This window comes from Enhydra lutris, unplaced genomic scaffold (assembly GCF_002288905.1).
Source record: "Enhydra lutris kenyoni isolate GAN:26980312 unplaced genomic scaffold, ASM228890v2 scaffoldscaffold35, whole genome shotgun sequence".
In the NCBI taxonomy this organism is placed as follows: Eukaryota; Metazoa; Chordata; class Mammalia; order Carnivora; family Mustelidae; genus Enhydra; species Enhydra lutris.
Genome location: NW_019154119.1, coordinates 21,321,166 through 21,336,534, shown reverse-complemented (window position 1 = coordinate 21,336,534; position 15,369 = coordinate 21,321,166). Strand labels below are relative to the sequence as shown.

The window sequence follows — 15,369 nt, the reverse complement described above, 5'->3', positions numbered from 1 at the left end:
GGGCGGAGGCAGCAGAGCCTGGGGAAGGGCAGCCCGTGGGCGCGAGGGCGGAGGCAGCAGAGCCTGGGGAAGGGCAGCCCGTGGGCGCGAGGGCGGGAGGTAGGACAGCCCACAGGAGGCAGGCCGCACCCAGCTCCTCAGGGCCTGCGTGGCCCCTCGCTGGTGTCAGCCGTCAAACAGCAGAGTCCTCCATGCTGAGGGATGTCCCACGATGACATTATCTGACATTCTCCCTGTCTGCCTGGCTTCGGTGAGGCTGGCTGCCACGCTAGAGGCCCACGTGTAGGAAGTGAGGAGCCCAGGCCCTCGGGCCAACCACAACCTGCCATAATGTCATTCAGAGCTTGGGGCCACCCCCCTCCCTGGTCGAGTCCTCAGATGAGACCCAGCTGCCAACGCCTGCACCAGAGCCACATGAGAGACCTGAGGGCCGCCGGGCTTCTAGGTCCTTGACATCCTCACAGAGATTGTCCTGACACGTGGGGGCCACAGGAAGCAGCCACCTTTGCAGACACCTGTTAGAGCTAGAGAAGAGACACAAGTGCCAACCAGGGGAGAGGGGAGACCGAGAGTGAATCCCAGCAGCTCCAGGATGGGCCAGTCGAGCCCCCTGACTTCGCAGCTGGGAAACCTGAGACCCAGAGTGGGTGGGCACCTCACCCTGGGTCACACAGGCAGGGGCAGGACCGGCCTCCTGCTTCGACTCCTGGGCTCACTCTAGCGCGTGATCTAACTGGGCCATAGAAACTCCGTGCCCCGGGTCCATTTTAGCGACACCCTGAAAGAGAGCTCGCGACCAACGTTTGGAGGCCTGCTCAGGGCAGCCGGCACAGCCTATGCGCTACGGTTAAGCTGCCACGTGCTCCGGCTTCCCAGTGACCGGACGCAGCTCAGCCACAACCCCAGAGAGCGCACGGCACACAGTTGCCTGGTTTTCGATGTCGAGCCCAACTATTCAGGGCCTCCCGCCCCAGAAGGAAAAGCGACCCCACGAGCTGCTCTTCAGAGCTGTAACCGCCACCAGGCCACGGACAAAGGAACACGACTCTAACGACTGAAACGCCGCGCCTTGTGCTGTCGTGAGCAGCGCACGTGGCCAGAGGCTCCCGAAGACAGAAGCGGCACAGCCTCCCGCTGTGGCCCAGGGTGGTGAGGGTGCCGGGGACCGAAGACACATGCTGCCCACCTCCAAAGATAATGGAGGAGCCGCTCTGAACCTCCGTGGCAGGAGGGCGGCAGGCGCAGCCACGGCAGGCCCTAGCACTCAGAGCGTGAGAGGTAGGAGCATCCCACACGGCCAAGTCCCACTGACATGGCCCGGGCTCCCCAGCAGCCGGCGGGAGCGGCCTGCTTACCCGCGAGCCGTGACCACTGCGGGAGCCCCTGTGCTCCCGGTCGGGCTCTGCCACGAGCCCCTGCCCACCCCTGGGAATGTGGTGGGAGTGTCCTCCACCTCTCTCAGCCAGGAAATTCCAGCCCCAGCCTTGAACGTGAACCCCCTGAGCTGGAGCCCCAGCTGGTCCCAAGTGACTGGACAAGTGACCCAGTCCCTTTGAGCCCGGCTTTGCTCCTGTCACTTCCTCAGGAAATGGAGTTATTCAAGAGCCCACCCCGCAGGCCACCAACATTAATTGACCCCCTGAAGAGCACGGCCGACACGCAGAGCTCCGGTCTGTCTTTGGGGGTGGGCGGAAGGCAGGGGCCGCTGCTGTCTTCCGGGTGCAGAGTGAGTCACGGGAGACGATGGAGCTGGTGGGAGCAGACTCAGCAAGAGAGCCCCAGCCCGTCACTGCCCTCAGGACGCGCAAGGAAAGGGGAAGAAGGGCAAGGTGGCACAAACAGGGACAGCCCGTGCAGGACCCCCGCTGCCAAGGCACATGGAGAGGGGCTGCGGGGAGGCCGAGGTGGGTCCTGCCAGCCCCCCGCCCGCATCCCAAGCTTCCCCAGGTCCGGGGGTGGGCGTCCCCGCCCCTGGGTGTGGCTGCACGGGCTCCACAGCTCAGCAGGCCCGGCGGCTCCCACGCCCCACCAGGGACTCTGACCCCGCCTCTGGCACTGGCCTCCCGGAAGCCAGCGCGCTCCTGTCTTCAGGAATTGCACACGGGGCGTTAGACAGCAGCACCGGAGAGGGGATCTGAGGTCGTTTTACATTTATTTTTAGCGTATTTCAACCAGGACTCTATTTGCAGAAAGAACAGAACTAAAAGGGCTTTTCCCCTTTGCTGCACCAAAACCTAAGCTCTCTTTGCAGGGGAAAGGGTGTGTCCTGTACCCACAGCTGCGGGCCTGACCTCGGCTCCACACTCGCAACAGGAAAGGTCATGCGTGCAGATTTAACTTTCCTCTCCGAGATGGGTGAGAATATGGCAAATGGTTCCATCACGCCAATTAGACTCCGGTGACCCGGTGGAGGGAGCGATCTAATTACAGCTGATTAGCGAGGGGACGTCTTTGAGGAAGAGTAACAAAGGCTGGAAATGCTGGGGGCGCTGCCATGACGACACGCGTCTCCCTGTGTGGAGCGCGACCCTCACCTGAAGACTGGGGCTCAACTGAAGCAGGAAGTGGGCACAGACTGCTCTTCTGTGCCTCAGTTTCTCTCCTCTCGACCTCCGGCCCTGGCACCGGGATCCCGCTGACCTGATCCTCACTCCTGATCCAGTTTTCAACTGTGCACCCGCGCCACTCTCTGCGTGCCCCATCCCTCCCTTCCTCCTTCAGGCCATCCTTCTGCTCCTGTCGTCCTCCCTCTGCCCACCCATCCAGCCAACTGCCTGGCGGGCACGTGTGGGCCGCTTGCCACGCCCCAAGCCCTGTGTGTGACACCCACTCTGATATCACCCAACTGTATCAATGTGGAAACTGGTCCTGGCTCTCCAGCTACGACACTGAGTCTTAGGCCATGCCACCTGCCCAAGTCACGGGGGAGTGAGTGGCTGAAACGGGACCTGATGTGGCTCAGAAGACTGCCTGGGCTCCCGCCACGGAGCCACGGCCTTCATCCCCCTCCCAAGCCTCGTGCCCACTTCACTGTGGTGGCCGGCCCACGCCTGTCACAGCCCATCGCCACAACACCGGCGAACTGGAATTCCATCACCTCTACCCTGCGGACCCTCACGCTGGGAGGTGAACCACAGGAAGGCCGAGGCTGTGTCTCCGCATTCAGAGTCCAGCCCCACTGAGGGGCATGTGTCCCACTCCCCGCAGCGGCCGCTGCATTCCCTTCAACACGCTTGGTTTGTCAAACGTACGATTCACTCTGTCATCCACTCTTACTCGAAAAAACTATCTTGAGAGCTTGAGAAGCAAACGCTTGCCCGACACCAACACCGAGCCTGATCTGCATTTGATGATTCCAAGACCTAGCGGAAGAGCAAAGAACCCTAGTTGTCTCCGGTATTCATAAAATCAAAGCTGTTTGTAGCTATTACGCTACATTAAGATACACAACTTAGTAAACTACTCCATGTTTTCTTGACGATTACGGATTTTTCAACAACCACCACAAAGCCGACCGCAGCGGCTGCCGTCGGCAACGCGGTAGCGGAAGGTCCACGAGGCGGACGGCGCTCAGCTATTTCGATGCCTTTTTCCGAGGCTCAACAGAAAACCAGCTCCCAGAGTGTTAACCTGTTTTCCATGGACCACCCTGACGAAGCCTGGTCAACACCCTATTTACTGGGGTTGCCACACACAAGTGTTCACTGTTCTAACACTCACATCCACCCCCTGACGTGACTGCGGCCACTGAAGCCCGGCGAGAACCGAGGCTCCGGCTCTGGACATGCAGCGCACGTGTGCCGGGGCCACGACAAGCCCACCATGGGGCGGGGTGGGGTCAGGAGTGCAGCCGCAAACCTGTCTCTCAAACCACACCTTCTCCAGGACCTCCCCGGCTCCTAAGGCCTCCCTTCTTCTCAAGTGTCAGGTGAGGGAGCTGACTTCTGTGACCCCGAGGCCCGTGTCTTTACGTGACCTGCTTTAAAATCAGTGTTTTTCTTACGTGGGCCGCTTCAAAACCATGAGGGACCAGGATTTGTCAACACACCGCGTGAGCCCTCTTGCAACTGAGAAGGCACACGGTGGGTGCCTGGGGACCTCGCGGACCCTTCTGCCATGCCCTCGCCACTGGCCGTCCGCGCTTGCTGAGTGAGCAAGTGCCCATGGGACAGGCTCCACATGTGCCAGGCAGAGCTGGGTGTTCGAGCTTCCTCTGCCACCAGACGGGGAAAGAGCTGCTAGGTCAGTGGAGACCTGAGACATCAGGCGAGAGAAAGGAGGACAGCCCCCCGCCGGGGGCCCACCGAGGGCAGCAAACGTCCCCTCTGGTGGGGATGCTGACGGTGGGGAGGCTGTGCGCATGTGAGGCTGGGAGAAGCTTCTGTGCCTTTCCCTCACTTTTGTCGTGAACCACATAAAGCCACTCTAAAGAATGAAGTCTGTTCAAAAAAAGACCTTTCCTCTGCAAGAGGCCCCGCGGAGAAAACGGGGCAGAGAGCAGGGGACACGGTGTGGGAAGGCCCCTCGCATGGGGTGGAGTCCCATCCTCCCACACCCATCTGGGCAGACCTGCCGTGCTGCCCCGGGGGCCTGGACACGAGGTCCCATGTGGGCCCCGTCACCCCAGGGCAGACTTGGGAGAGCCCCCGCAACACTATGCCGGTGCTGGAACGGGCACCCCCGACCCCAGACAGGAAAAGAGCTTCCATTCCCCTCGGGGCCACACGTGGAGAACAGAGGGCCAGGCGTGAAGCGTGGTCACGGTGTGGCAGGCAACACACAGGCTCCCGGGAGGAAAGGGCACCTGGGGGCCCGGCCCGCTCGTCCCGAGGGCAGCTCCTGCTCCTGCCCAGCACTCTCCGCCCCACGAACAAACACATGTTTGATATTTCCAGGCACAGTGGAAGTGGCCCGAGCTGCTCTGAATAATTTTCCTGCCACTGCCAGCCGCCCCCACACTGATGCACAGTCGCTTCTGCTGTAGGTTTTAGACCTCACATGACAGCATTTCTGCAAGAGCGCTGCGTCCTTGAAGCCCATTCTCCTTCTGAGAGGCGTTCTGGAACGTCAGTGCCTTCAGGCCCCGTGTCCCTGGGTGGGGGACACCCTGGGTTCACCCTTGAGAAGCCCCCGTGCTGATGCATGGCCAGAAGGAAGAGGACGGCCAACTCTCAAGGCACCCGTCTTCTCTGCGCTCTGCTGCTCACAGCACCTGGAAAGCTATTTATTTCCACAGCTACTGAGAGCTGTGAGGCTCCGGAGACGGATGCGCACACTCCGAAACAGGGAGGCATCCCCTCTGCCTTCATCGGGGCCGGGACCCCGTGCAACCGCCCCCTGCACACCTCCCCTGGGCTCTGCTAATGATTATAAATGGCAAAGAACCTCCAATTTAATTGCAAAAGGTAATGATGCAGCGAGCATAAGATTAGATTCACCACAGAAGGCAATATTCTCCAACGACAGAAAAAACGGAGGAGCTGGGTGTGAAGATGGCCGGAATCGATAGGAAGGTTTCGGTATTAAATACCACGGCCGAGGGCCGCAAAGTGGTATTGACAGAAGTGCTGAGGGCAGATAAAAACGAAGGAGAGAAAACTAAATTGGTCTCTGCAGAAAATAAGTTACAGATTAATCACCCTCCCATAAAATCATTCCGAGACGGCCGAGGGTCTGGTGAGAAGCCCCTGTCGGCTTCCAGGACGGGCTGTGGGCTGCGCGCACACACAGGGCTCGCCTCCTCCCTGGCCCTTTCGCCCGGCAAGGCTCCCCGGCCCACGGCTCCCCCCAGCATCTCAGTGACCTGCACTCCATCAGGACAGCACTGTGCCCTTCCCGTCTCTGGTCTCTGGCTACACAGGGGCACCGTGAGAGGCGAGTCAGTGGGGGATGGGAGGGTGCTTGCAGCCAACGGAGACTCAGACTCCGAGGCCGGCTCCCAGGAGGGTCCCACACCGTCTCCCCCTGGAGCTGTGGCCCCAGGCACTGAGTGACCCTCCAGTTTCCTGCTCCACTCTAAAATCTGGGTGAAAATTACATTCTATTCTATGATATACAAATACATCCTTTTCTCAATAAAAATACTGATTCTTTCCTTTAAATATTACGCGCTACGAGGACAGACCAACTCTTAAGTTTACGTGGAAGGCTAGGAGACTCCCTTCTGACCACGTGGAGTTTTAAGACACTAACACGGCACTTCACGTTCGAAAGAGTCTGACTGTGAAGCCATGTACCGACGACGATCGTCATTCTTCACGCCCTCTCCACCGCCTGCCCAAGAGGATTTAATACCGAGACATACCGCGAGGGAGAAGAGCTAACGCCGCGTCACGGGAACAAAGCCACGTGCAAGGAGCCACCAGTACAGAAATCCATCCCACAGACGCTGCCCCTGTCCCTCCTGCTACACGTGGCCGTGTGGCGCCCTCAGTACCAGTCCACCACAAGCTCCGTCAAGGCTCTAGATTTTTCTCTCTGAAGGCGTTACTTGGATGTAAACCAATGCGACAAGATCACGAACGCAATATAAAAGTCACAATTTAAAGTGGAAATTCTAAGGAATCAAACAGAACTACACCGACCAGCAACACGTCTACTCCGGAGCACAAGGTACTGGAGGCGACGACTACCAGAAAGCAAAACCGGTTCCCAAGAAAGCCAGCGCCGACTCCTAAATGGCGTGAGACGCGCAGCCTGTGGGGAGCTCTGAGGACCCAGGCACTCCCGCCTCAGAAATGGAGCCCTGTGGGTGAGGTGTGGGTCCCATGGCTCAGGCAGGGAGGTGCTCCGTGGCGGGCCCACGGCTACACCCACACGGTCTGACGACTGCAGCCACGGGAAGGCGCATGCGTGCCAGTGAGGGAGGATCCGCTGATGGGCCAGAGGGGTTGGAGGGGGGGGTCACAGGCCACAAGGGGGTCAAGGCCCCAGGGCGGTCACAGGGGGATCACAGGCCACCGGGGTCAGAGGCTGTGGGGGAGCGGGGCCGCAGAGCACTGTCATTTTTACAACTCACACGGAAACTGGAAAGAAGTCCGTCAGCACCGTGAAACTGTATTTTATGACCACTCCAACCAAAAGGTGACTGTAACCAGACTTCGAAAACCTGGTCACTGAAAAGACGGTACACTTGAAACCAGAGAGTATATGTCCGAACATCCCACTGACTCTTCTGGACGATCACGTCCAAGGGTAGGGTTTTGTCAACCTTCGTTCCGTGTCCTATCCGCAGGGCCCGGAGGCAGTTCTCCGACGGGTAACTCTGTCCACTCATCAAGTGTTTCACGATTAATGTCAAAATTCCAAGTGAACACAAACCAAGAATTATATTCTGAATTCAGCCAAAAGGTCCAATTAAAAAAACACAAACTATGAAAACCGTAAGCTTGTCACTCACCACGGCCTGGCTGGAGCTCTCCTGCAAGTCCCACAGCAGGATGTGGTTGTCCGCAAGGGAAATGACCTTCTTCCCGTCCCCCGTGGGCTCCCACGTGACACTGCAAGGAAGAGGAGGACTCTCGTGAGTAGGGACGTCGCAAGCCCCAGATGTCTTTGCAGCCGAGAGCCGCTGTGTGCATCCTTCCCGGGCAGCCGCTCTCCCGAGAGCGCACGGCTGCGACCGACACCCACCACGGAGGACTCCAGACAGCACGTGTGCGCGGCACTGTGTCCCCTCCCGCTGAACGTCTACGTCCTCCCGACTCAGCTGAGGTCGGCAGTTAGGAGGTTAGGAGGCCGGGCTTTCGGGGTGTTCAGGGTCCCAGGAGGTGGGGAGGGCGGGCCTGTCCCTCGCTGCCTGTCTGTGGCGGTCGCCTTCTCTCCCGCCTGCCGCGCGAGCACACAGCGGGAGGGCAGCTGTCTGTAAGCCAGGAAGACGGTCTCACCAGATCACGACCATGCGGACCCCCCGACTCAGACTTCTAGTCCCCAGAACCATGACAAGTAAGGTCTGCTGTTTCAGGCCCCAGCCCAAGATGCCTTGTGGTGTCCCCCTGAGCTGACTCGCCTTCCCGGGGACTGAGGAACGGAGAGCTAACCAACAGCGCCAAGGGGACGGGACGCGGCCCGCTGGGGACCCAGGTCTCAAGGAGGCCCTGCACGGACACTGCCATTTGGGACAGAAGGCCCGCATCTTCTGTAGCCCAAGGAGTGGCGGCAATGGGAGGGTTCCGTGTCTGCCCTGCCTGTGACATCATGTCCCTTCCTCAGGGGTCGGCCAGTGGGAGCCCCGGCTTCCTTCTAGCTGCAGGCAAAGCCACCCCACCTGAGACAGTGCCCGTCTGAAAAACTAGTGGGACACACAGATCTCGTCCCCTCTGCAGGACAGCCCCGTAGCTCGTCACAGGGGTGCGTTTCTGCGTCTGCTGAGTAAGTCCCAGCGTGCTGTGAGGAGCGTCTCACTCACGTCCCATAACCCAGGAGGGGCTGCAGCCCCGAGGGAAGACCCTGCGGCGGCCACCGCTGCTGAGCCCAACCCTGACCCAGGACGCCCCTCCCTCGTACCGCCCGCCCACGCTGTCAGTACAGCTGGGGATGCTTGTAACCCCAACACGAGTATCACCCAAAACCATGGTTTCTTTCTCCTTTTTAGTTTAAGAAACACAGAGTTCACGGCACTCTCACCACAGGTGTCTCGCGCCTCTACCGCACAGAGCGTAGCGCATTTTTTCTGAAAAATGCACAATACCTAGTGCGTAAAACAGACCCAATAGCTGGGAGAGACACCAAGAAACCCAGCTCTGAAATCCGCTGCTCCTGTTTTGTTACGATACCAGCGAATCCTCATTTGAAAACACCTCTTTACAGCAAGACGGTCACGCTTCCCCTGGTAGCCCATTTCCACGGGTGACTTTGCGGGGTTCACACAACAGACGGTGAGAGCCAAGGAGGAACGCAAGGCAGGAAAGGAGAGGGGCAGCTCACAGGCCTGTCTGGGTGCAGAACGATACACGGACCTGCGCTCGACCCTTCCCAGCTTAGCTCAGTGGCTGGACAAATCCCCTCAGACCGGGCCGCCCAGACAGCACACATTTACCCAGCCCGTTCCACACACCGCGGGAGGCTGGCCACCGAGATCAGGGGCCAGCGTGGTAGCGTTCTGCTGAGGGGTCCTCTCCCGGCTCACGGAAGGCCACGTTCTCCCCGAGTGCTCAGCGTGGTGGAAAGGGAGCCCACGTGCCTCTTCCAAGAGCACTGATCCCACGGTGAGGGTCCCACCTCCAGGTCCTCATTACCTCCCAGAGGCCCCGCCTTCTCACATCAACACCCCGGACATCAGCATTTCAACATACGAATTTGTGGGCCCCAAAATGCAGTCCACAGCGCCATACACTGGGAGCAGAACGTTTAGGACGCCGTGCAAGGGGTCCCAGAGCAGCTCTCATTCGTAACCTAAACGTCCCGGCACACACGCACACACGCACCAGAGGTCAGGATGAAGAGAGCCGCACGGCCATGGGGCGACCCCAGGGACAGTGACTGCCCCGTCCAGCGCTAGCCAGACCGCAGTCTGAAAGGGGGTGACACACATATGTGGACTGCCGAACGGAAAGCCCGAGATTTCCAGTAACTCGCAAATCACAGGGTAACAATGAGCCAATCTGATGCCACAGACTGACGACCTTATCGTTTGCCTGTGGTTTCCCCGGCCAGGCCCAAGGCTTCTGGAGAGCAGGCTTGGCTGGTGAGAGTTCATTCCACTCCCCACAGGGAGCAGCGGTGTCTGACCCACGTGGCCCGTGGTCGACGCTTGCTCATGGGTTCCAAGGGACAGTGAGGAAGGCAGGTAGGAGCGGAGATGCCGCGTACGAGAACGAGGCCCTTTCCAAGTACATTCAGCGAACTGCCAGTGCGTGAGGCCCGGGAACACCGCCAACAGCCCCCAAAGAGGAAGAGCTATAAAGGCGTCCCAGCGATCCAAACCCTCCACTGAACCTCATGTGCTCACTGAACCCTCCACTGCACTGTCTCCCGAGCCCTTACTCAGACCTCCCCTTCCCCTTCCATCTGCCCACTGTTCTAACGTGGTCTGTTAGGGGGCCCAAGACCACAGAACGAACACGTGGGCCCTGAGAGTGGGGGGCTTGAAGCAGGGCAAGCTGTAAAAACTAATACCCACAGCAGAGGGGAGCGAGGAGGGAAGGATGGGGGAGTAAAGGAGGGGGGAAGTGAAGGAGGAGGGAGGAGGGAAGAGGGGAGGAAGGAAGAAAGAGGAGGATGGAGAGAGGAAGGGAGGAAGGAGAAGGGAAAGGAGGAAGGGAGGAGGGAAGGAAGGAGGGGGAGGGAGGGAGGCAGGGAAGGAGGGGAGGAAGAAGGAGGAGAGGAGGAAGGAGGAAGGGAGGAGGGGAGAAAGGAAGAAGGTGATGGAGGAGGGCGGACAGAGGAAGGGAAGAAGAAGGAGGAGGGGGAAGGAGGCAGGGAGGAGGGTGAGGGAGGGAGGAGGACGGAGGGAGCAGGCGATGAAGACTCACACACATTTGCCTGAGGATCGACTCCAAAGCTGTGGGGAAAGCTGTGTGGAAGCGAAGTCACAGGCTCGCTCTGCACCCCAGATCCAATAGATGTTGTGAGGACGCAGTGGGCTCAGAGAAGGTCCTTCCTCCAAACACGGCAGCGGCACTTACCCCTTCTCCCCCGGCCTAAAGGGAGTGGTCATCTTGGCCTGGCTCTTCCAGGGGTGGAAGGAAAGGCGTGAAGGGGGAGGAGGGGTGTCCTGTGGGAGACCACGGCTCTCCATCCCTCTCCCAGTGTCCACACCGACCGGTTTCCGTCCGCCATTGCGCGGGCCAAGAGGTACCTCTCTCCGGGAACCAGCTTACATGTGTCCGTAATGTCATCAGAGCAAACAACCGAATGAATTTCAAACAGCCACAGAAGTAACTTTTCCTATCTTAAAAGGAAAAATATGTGATAGTTTAAAAACATGTTTAAAAAGGCTTAAAGTGTACAGGAGGGAATAATGGCTTGTGATAGGACACAGCCTGCTCTCGGGTTCTTACCAGGGAGGGGGGGCGTTTACGAAAACCACAGTGAGTATAACCAAGGACAGCAGCCAAAAACACGGGCCACGGGGAAAACGAGGTTCGCAGCAGGTGCGCCAGCTGAGCCGGTGGGCGGGCCCTATGTCCTCTCGCGGACGGAAATCCCGGGCCTGGGCTGGGGCCACACGGTGGAGAGCCTTATTCCTGCCAGAGCCCTGTGAGACCCACTGCCCAGGAAAGGCCTGCTGAGCTTCTAGAAACGCAGCTGCAGGTGGTTCTGTATCTTCAGAGGCGTTAGGGCAAGTCCCTACCCCATCGTGGCTCCGTGGAGCCCCCATCTCCCAGCAGGGGTGAATTCACAAGGGTCTGGGCAGAGACGCGGGGCTGCGGGAGGCTGTTTGCTCCCCTGCTGGAACCAGGACCGAAGCCGGAAAGAGCAAGTCACTCCAAGAAAACAAACTTTTGGGCGCCTGGGCGGCTCAGTGGGTTAGGAGACTGCCTTCGGCTCAGGTCATGATCCCAGGGTCCTGGGATCGAGTCCCGCATCGGGCTCCTTGCTCGGCGGGGAGCCTGCTCCTCTCGCTGCCTCTGCCTGCCGCTCTGCCTGCTTGTGTGTACTCTCTCTTTCTGGCAAATAAAATCTTGAAAAAAAAAAAACAAAAAAAAAACTTTTGCAGATTAGGACAAAGAGAGGCCGGCCACAGGAGGCAGGAGGGGCTCGGCCGAAACACCACTTCCTCCGGGGAGGCCGCTCGGACTGCCCTCTGTCCTGGAGCAGCAGCCCCCGGTCACTCACGTCCGCTTCCCCGTGAGACGACAGACCCGGCACAAGCCCAGGCTCACCGGCGGAGCACCCAGCCCAGACTTTGACCCTCGCAGCAGAGGCACTTCATAAAGAAGTGCTGGAAGGAAGAGGGACGAAGCATTAGTAAGGCTTCCTCCCAGCCGGGGCCCAGTGCCCCCTTACAATGCGTGCAAAGTAAGACCGGAAAGGGTTCCAGATACCAAGCACACGCAGCGAAGACCGGTCCGTGCTGGAGCCCCTTGGGAGGGCTCGCTGCTCAGTCGCATACGGGCCTCGTCAAGAAGAGATGCTCCTTGCTCATGACTGTGTTGAGCTCCAGGCACAGTCAGCCCCCGCGGTCTGCCTCCCGGCCCCACACCTCCTCCTCCCACGCCCCCTCCGGGCGGTGAACTACTGGGCTTTGCTCCTAGCTGACCAAACCGAAACTGGGATGCCCAGCCTGCCCCCCGCAGCCCCATGCCAGCCCCCTGGGCATCTCCGCCCGTGTGCCACGCCACCCTAAACTCCAAATATGCCAAACAGTATACGCTTCTCTACTGCTCTTCTCTATCCCCGGGGCTACAACTCTCCCATGGGCGAAATCTTGGGAGTAAGTTTTTTACAACTACCCTTCCCAGGTTCCACATAAAAAAGCAATAAAGCGTATTAAATTTTATTTTTAATGTCTGGCTTCTTGCTTTTACAAAAATCGGACCCAATCTGCCCTTGGTTTCATGAAAATCTTGGAGCTCCTGCTGGGAAATGCTGTCTCTCTGGCTCCTACTTTCCCCATGAACTCTGCAAAATCACCTGAGAACATGGCCCAAGAGCCCATGTTTAACCCATCTCTGGGCCTGTGTCTGGCTTCCCAGCATCAAACTATGAAAACGGGACAAGGTCTCGTTCTTACAGAAATACCATCCTGGGGTGCCTGGGTGACCCAGTCGGTTCAGTGACTGCCTCTGGCTCAGGTCATGATCCTGGAGTCCTGGGATCGAGCCCCATGTTGGGCTCCTGCTCTGCCCTCTCCCCCTGCTTGTGTTCTCCCTCTCGCTCACTCTCTCAAATAAATAAATCTAAGAAAGAGAGAAAGGGCGTCCAGACAGTTTTAGCTCAAGTACCACCACGACTAGGAGACTGGCCTCAGCAAAGCCATAGCAGTGACGTTCCGAGCACCTGTTACGTGCCGTGTGTACACAGAATACTGTCAGATTTGGATTCTGAGCTCCTATCTGTCCAAGCAACCCCTGTTTCTAACCACAGTGGTGGAAGGATCCAGGCCCTGCAGGCACAGTCACGTGGCCCGTCAAGACAGTCTGCCCGTACATGACAGTCAACAGTCAACACAACACGAGATCCACCTGTGGCTCCCACCACGGCCACTCCGCCCACAAAGACGGCTCCAGAACGCCTCCCACCACACACAGCCCCCCAACTGGGCAAGCGTGGCACCCCCCTAATGCAATACCCGCCCCCAGAAGTCAGTGCAACAGACGTGCTCAGCCGTGAAACCCCCACCTTAGACGCCCCCTATCCTTGTGGGCTCCCGCACAGGGAGCCTCTGGGCCCATCGGAACCCCCACCTGCCTGCTCAGGGGCTGGCTGTAAGGATTCCAGGACCCCCTCGTGAATTCCGGCAAACTGGAGTCCCCCCGTCAGGGCTGCAATCCTGCAAAGGCAGGAGGCTCGCGACAGGGTGAAACAGAGCATACGCCCGAGCATGTTTTCAGGGTAACGGGCATTTTGTGAAACTTTCATTATGGTGCACATATACGTATGTATTGGGGACGGTCATCATGTAAAACGACCTCTTCCTGATTTTGAAATTTGGAGAATGCTGCTTCAGACCGGAGGCTGGTCTTTTCTAGCAATTTCAAGCACCTGGGTAGAACTTTCTCTGCAGCGCACGGTCCTCTTTTTACCTTTCCGGGAGGGCCCCAAACACTCAGCCTGGCCGAGATGACCCATTCCATGCCCGTCTGGCCCTGTGGCGTGTTCCCATGCCTCTGGGGACAGAGCTGGTGCCCCATATGAAATGGCCCTACATCAGTGATCTTTACTGGGGTTTGCTTTTAGGACAATCGAGTGTGCACCCCCAGCTACTGCCCGTGTCCTGCCAGCACATGCTTCATGCTCCCTTCGACCTGGGCTTGAGCAGCAGGTGCGCTCACAACTAACACGGTTACTGTTAAACAGCCCTATGTGGGTGCGAAAGGCTCTCTCCCCTGAGGGAAACATGAAGCCGCAGCCCCTGCCTTCCTGAAATCCTGACTTGAGCTGCACTATTTTACACTCTAATTTAAAGTCAGATATGCTCGTTAAAAAAGTCCACACTCGCTGCCTGCGGAAAGAACGCCTATCAACAGGGCACATGGAGCATCCCGTCTTCGCTCTACCACGCGGACCTCGGCTGTCCCTTACAGGAACGCAAACCCACTGACGACGTTACTCTGTAATGTGCTGCTTGACTTCCACGTCCGGGTAACTTTCCGTGCCAAATAAATGTAATTCTGGGCAAGGGCCACGCAGAATTCTGTTGTGTGGACACCCGCGATTTTTCCTCTCTTTGAACTGACCTCCTCACCCGTCCGGTGGGGGTAACAGAGGTGTGCCGACGCCACAGGTCCGGGAAGACCAGCACAGCGCCCGTCCTCAGGACACCCGCACGAAGCAGACGCTCGATGAGCCTCAACGTGCCCGGACGCAGCTAGGTCTGCGCTGCTTTGACGGCGCACGGTGCTACTCTCCAGAGGCTTCTGGGGAAAGTCTTTTCCCGAAGACTGGGAGGGCAGTAGGCCGGGGGATGAGGAACGGGCATCCCGTGACCCAGAACACGCAAACAGCCTTCAATGGCAAAGACTGTCCCACCCCCAATGCCAACAGCCTCCCTTGAAAAAAACCCTAAAACCCTAATTTGAAATTTGGCGGGAATAGTAAAATTACCACCTTTAAATGCACCAAAAGAATTCCATCAAGATTTATTCTAAGAAAAAAATCTTCAGAAGAGGCTAGACACTGAAACCCTTGCCCACTCTGAAAGGCAACAGAGCTCAAGCGTGTCTCGCTGTCCTGTCCTGTCCATTCACACCCAGTGGCCTGGGCCCTGAGTCACCAACGTCACTTTCTGTGGCACTTGGGTTTCCTCTGGTGATCTGTCCAAACGTCAGCGTCGGGCTCTTCCCCTCAGGGGTCGGTGAGCATTCTGGAGCTCCCAGAGTTATTGTCACACGCACCAGAAACTGGACTCAAGAACTCCGTGACCAGACCCTGTGCACGCGGCTTCTTGCCCCGTAGTGTTTTTAGGGTGACTACATGAAGGTGAAAGCTTCCCCACATCCTCATTCCCTCGCTCCCTCTCCGCACCCCAGCCCCTGGTGCGTCTCCTCGGGCACCCAGCACAGGCTCCCACAACGCCCAGGAAAGAGCCGATGTGGGGTCCAGCTGCCACAGCCTGCCCTCCAGCCCCGTGGCGGCCTGTGCGCTGGGCGCCTGGCCCTGCCCCCGAGGAGCACGTCACCGACCACAGACGACCCTGAGGCAGGACAGGAATCCAAAGTACACTGGCTGGGAATCGATGGGGAGTGAGAGAGACGCCAACCTATT

The 15,369-nt window shown here is 58.5% G+C and overlaps 1 protein-coding gene across 2 annotated transcripts in view; it reads right to left on the bottom strand.

The window, feature by feature from the left end:
- LOC111154170 (EARP complex and GARP complex interacting protein 1) overlaps nt 1-15,369 on the bottom strand; it is a 128,604-nt gene that overhangs the window by 10,469 nt on the left and 102,766 nt on the right. For both annotated transcript variants that reach the window (XM_022513599.1, XM_022513600.1), the window contains one exon: nt 7,400-7,499. In XM_022513599.1, the coding sequence (XP_022369307.1) occupies nt 7,400-7,499 (100 nt within the window). The remainder of the gene's footprint in view (nt 1-7,399; nt 7,500-15,369) is intronic.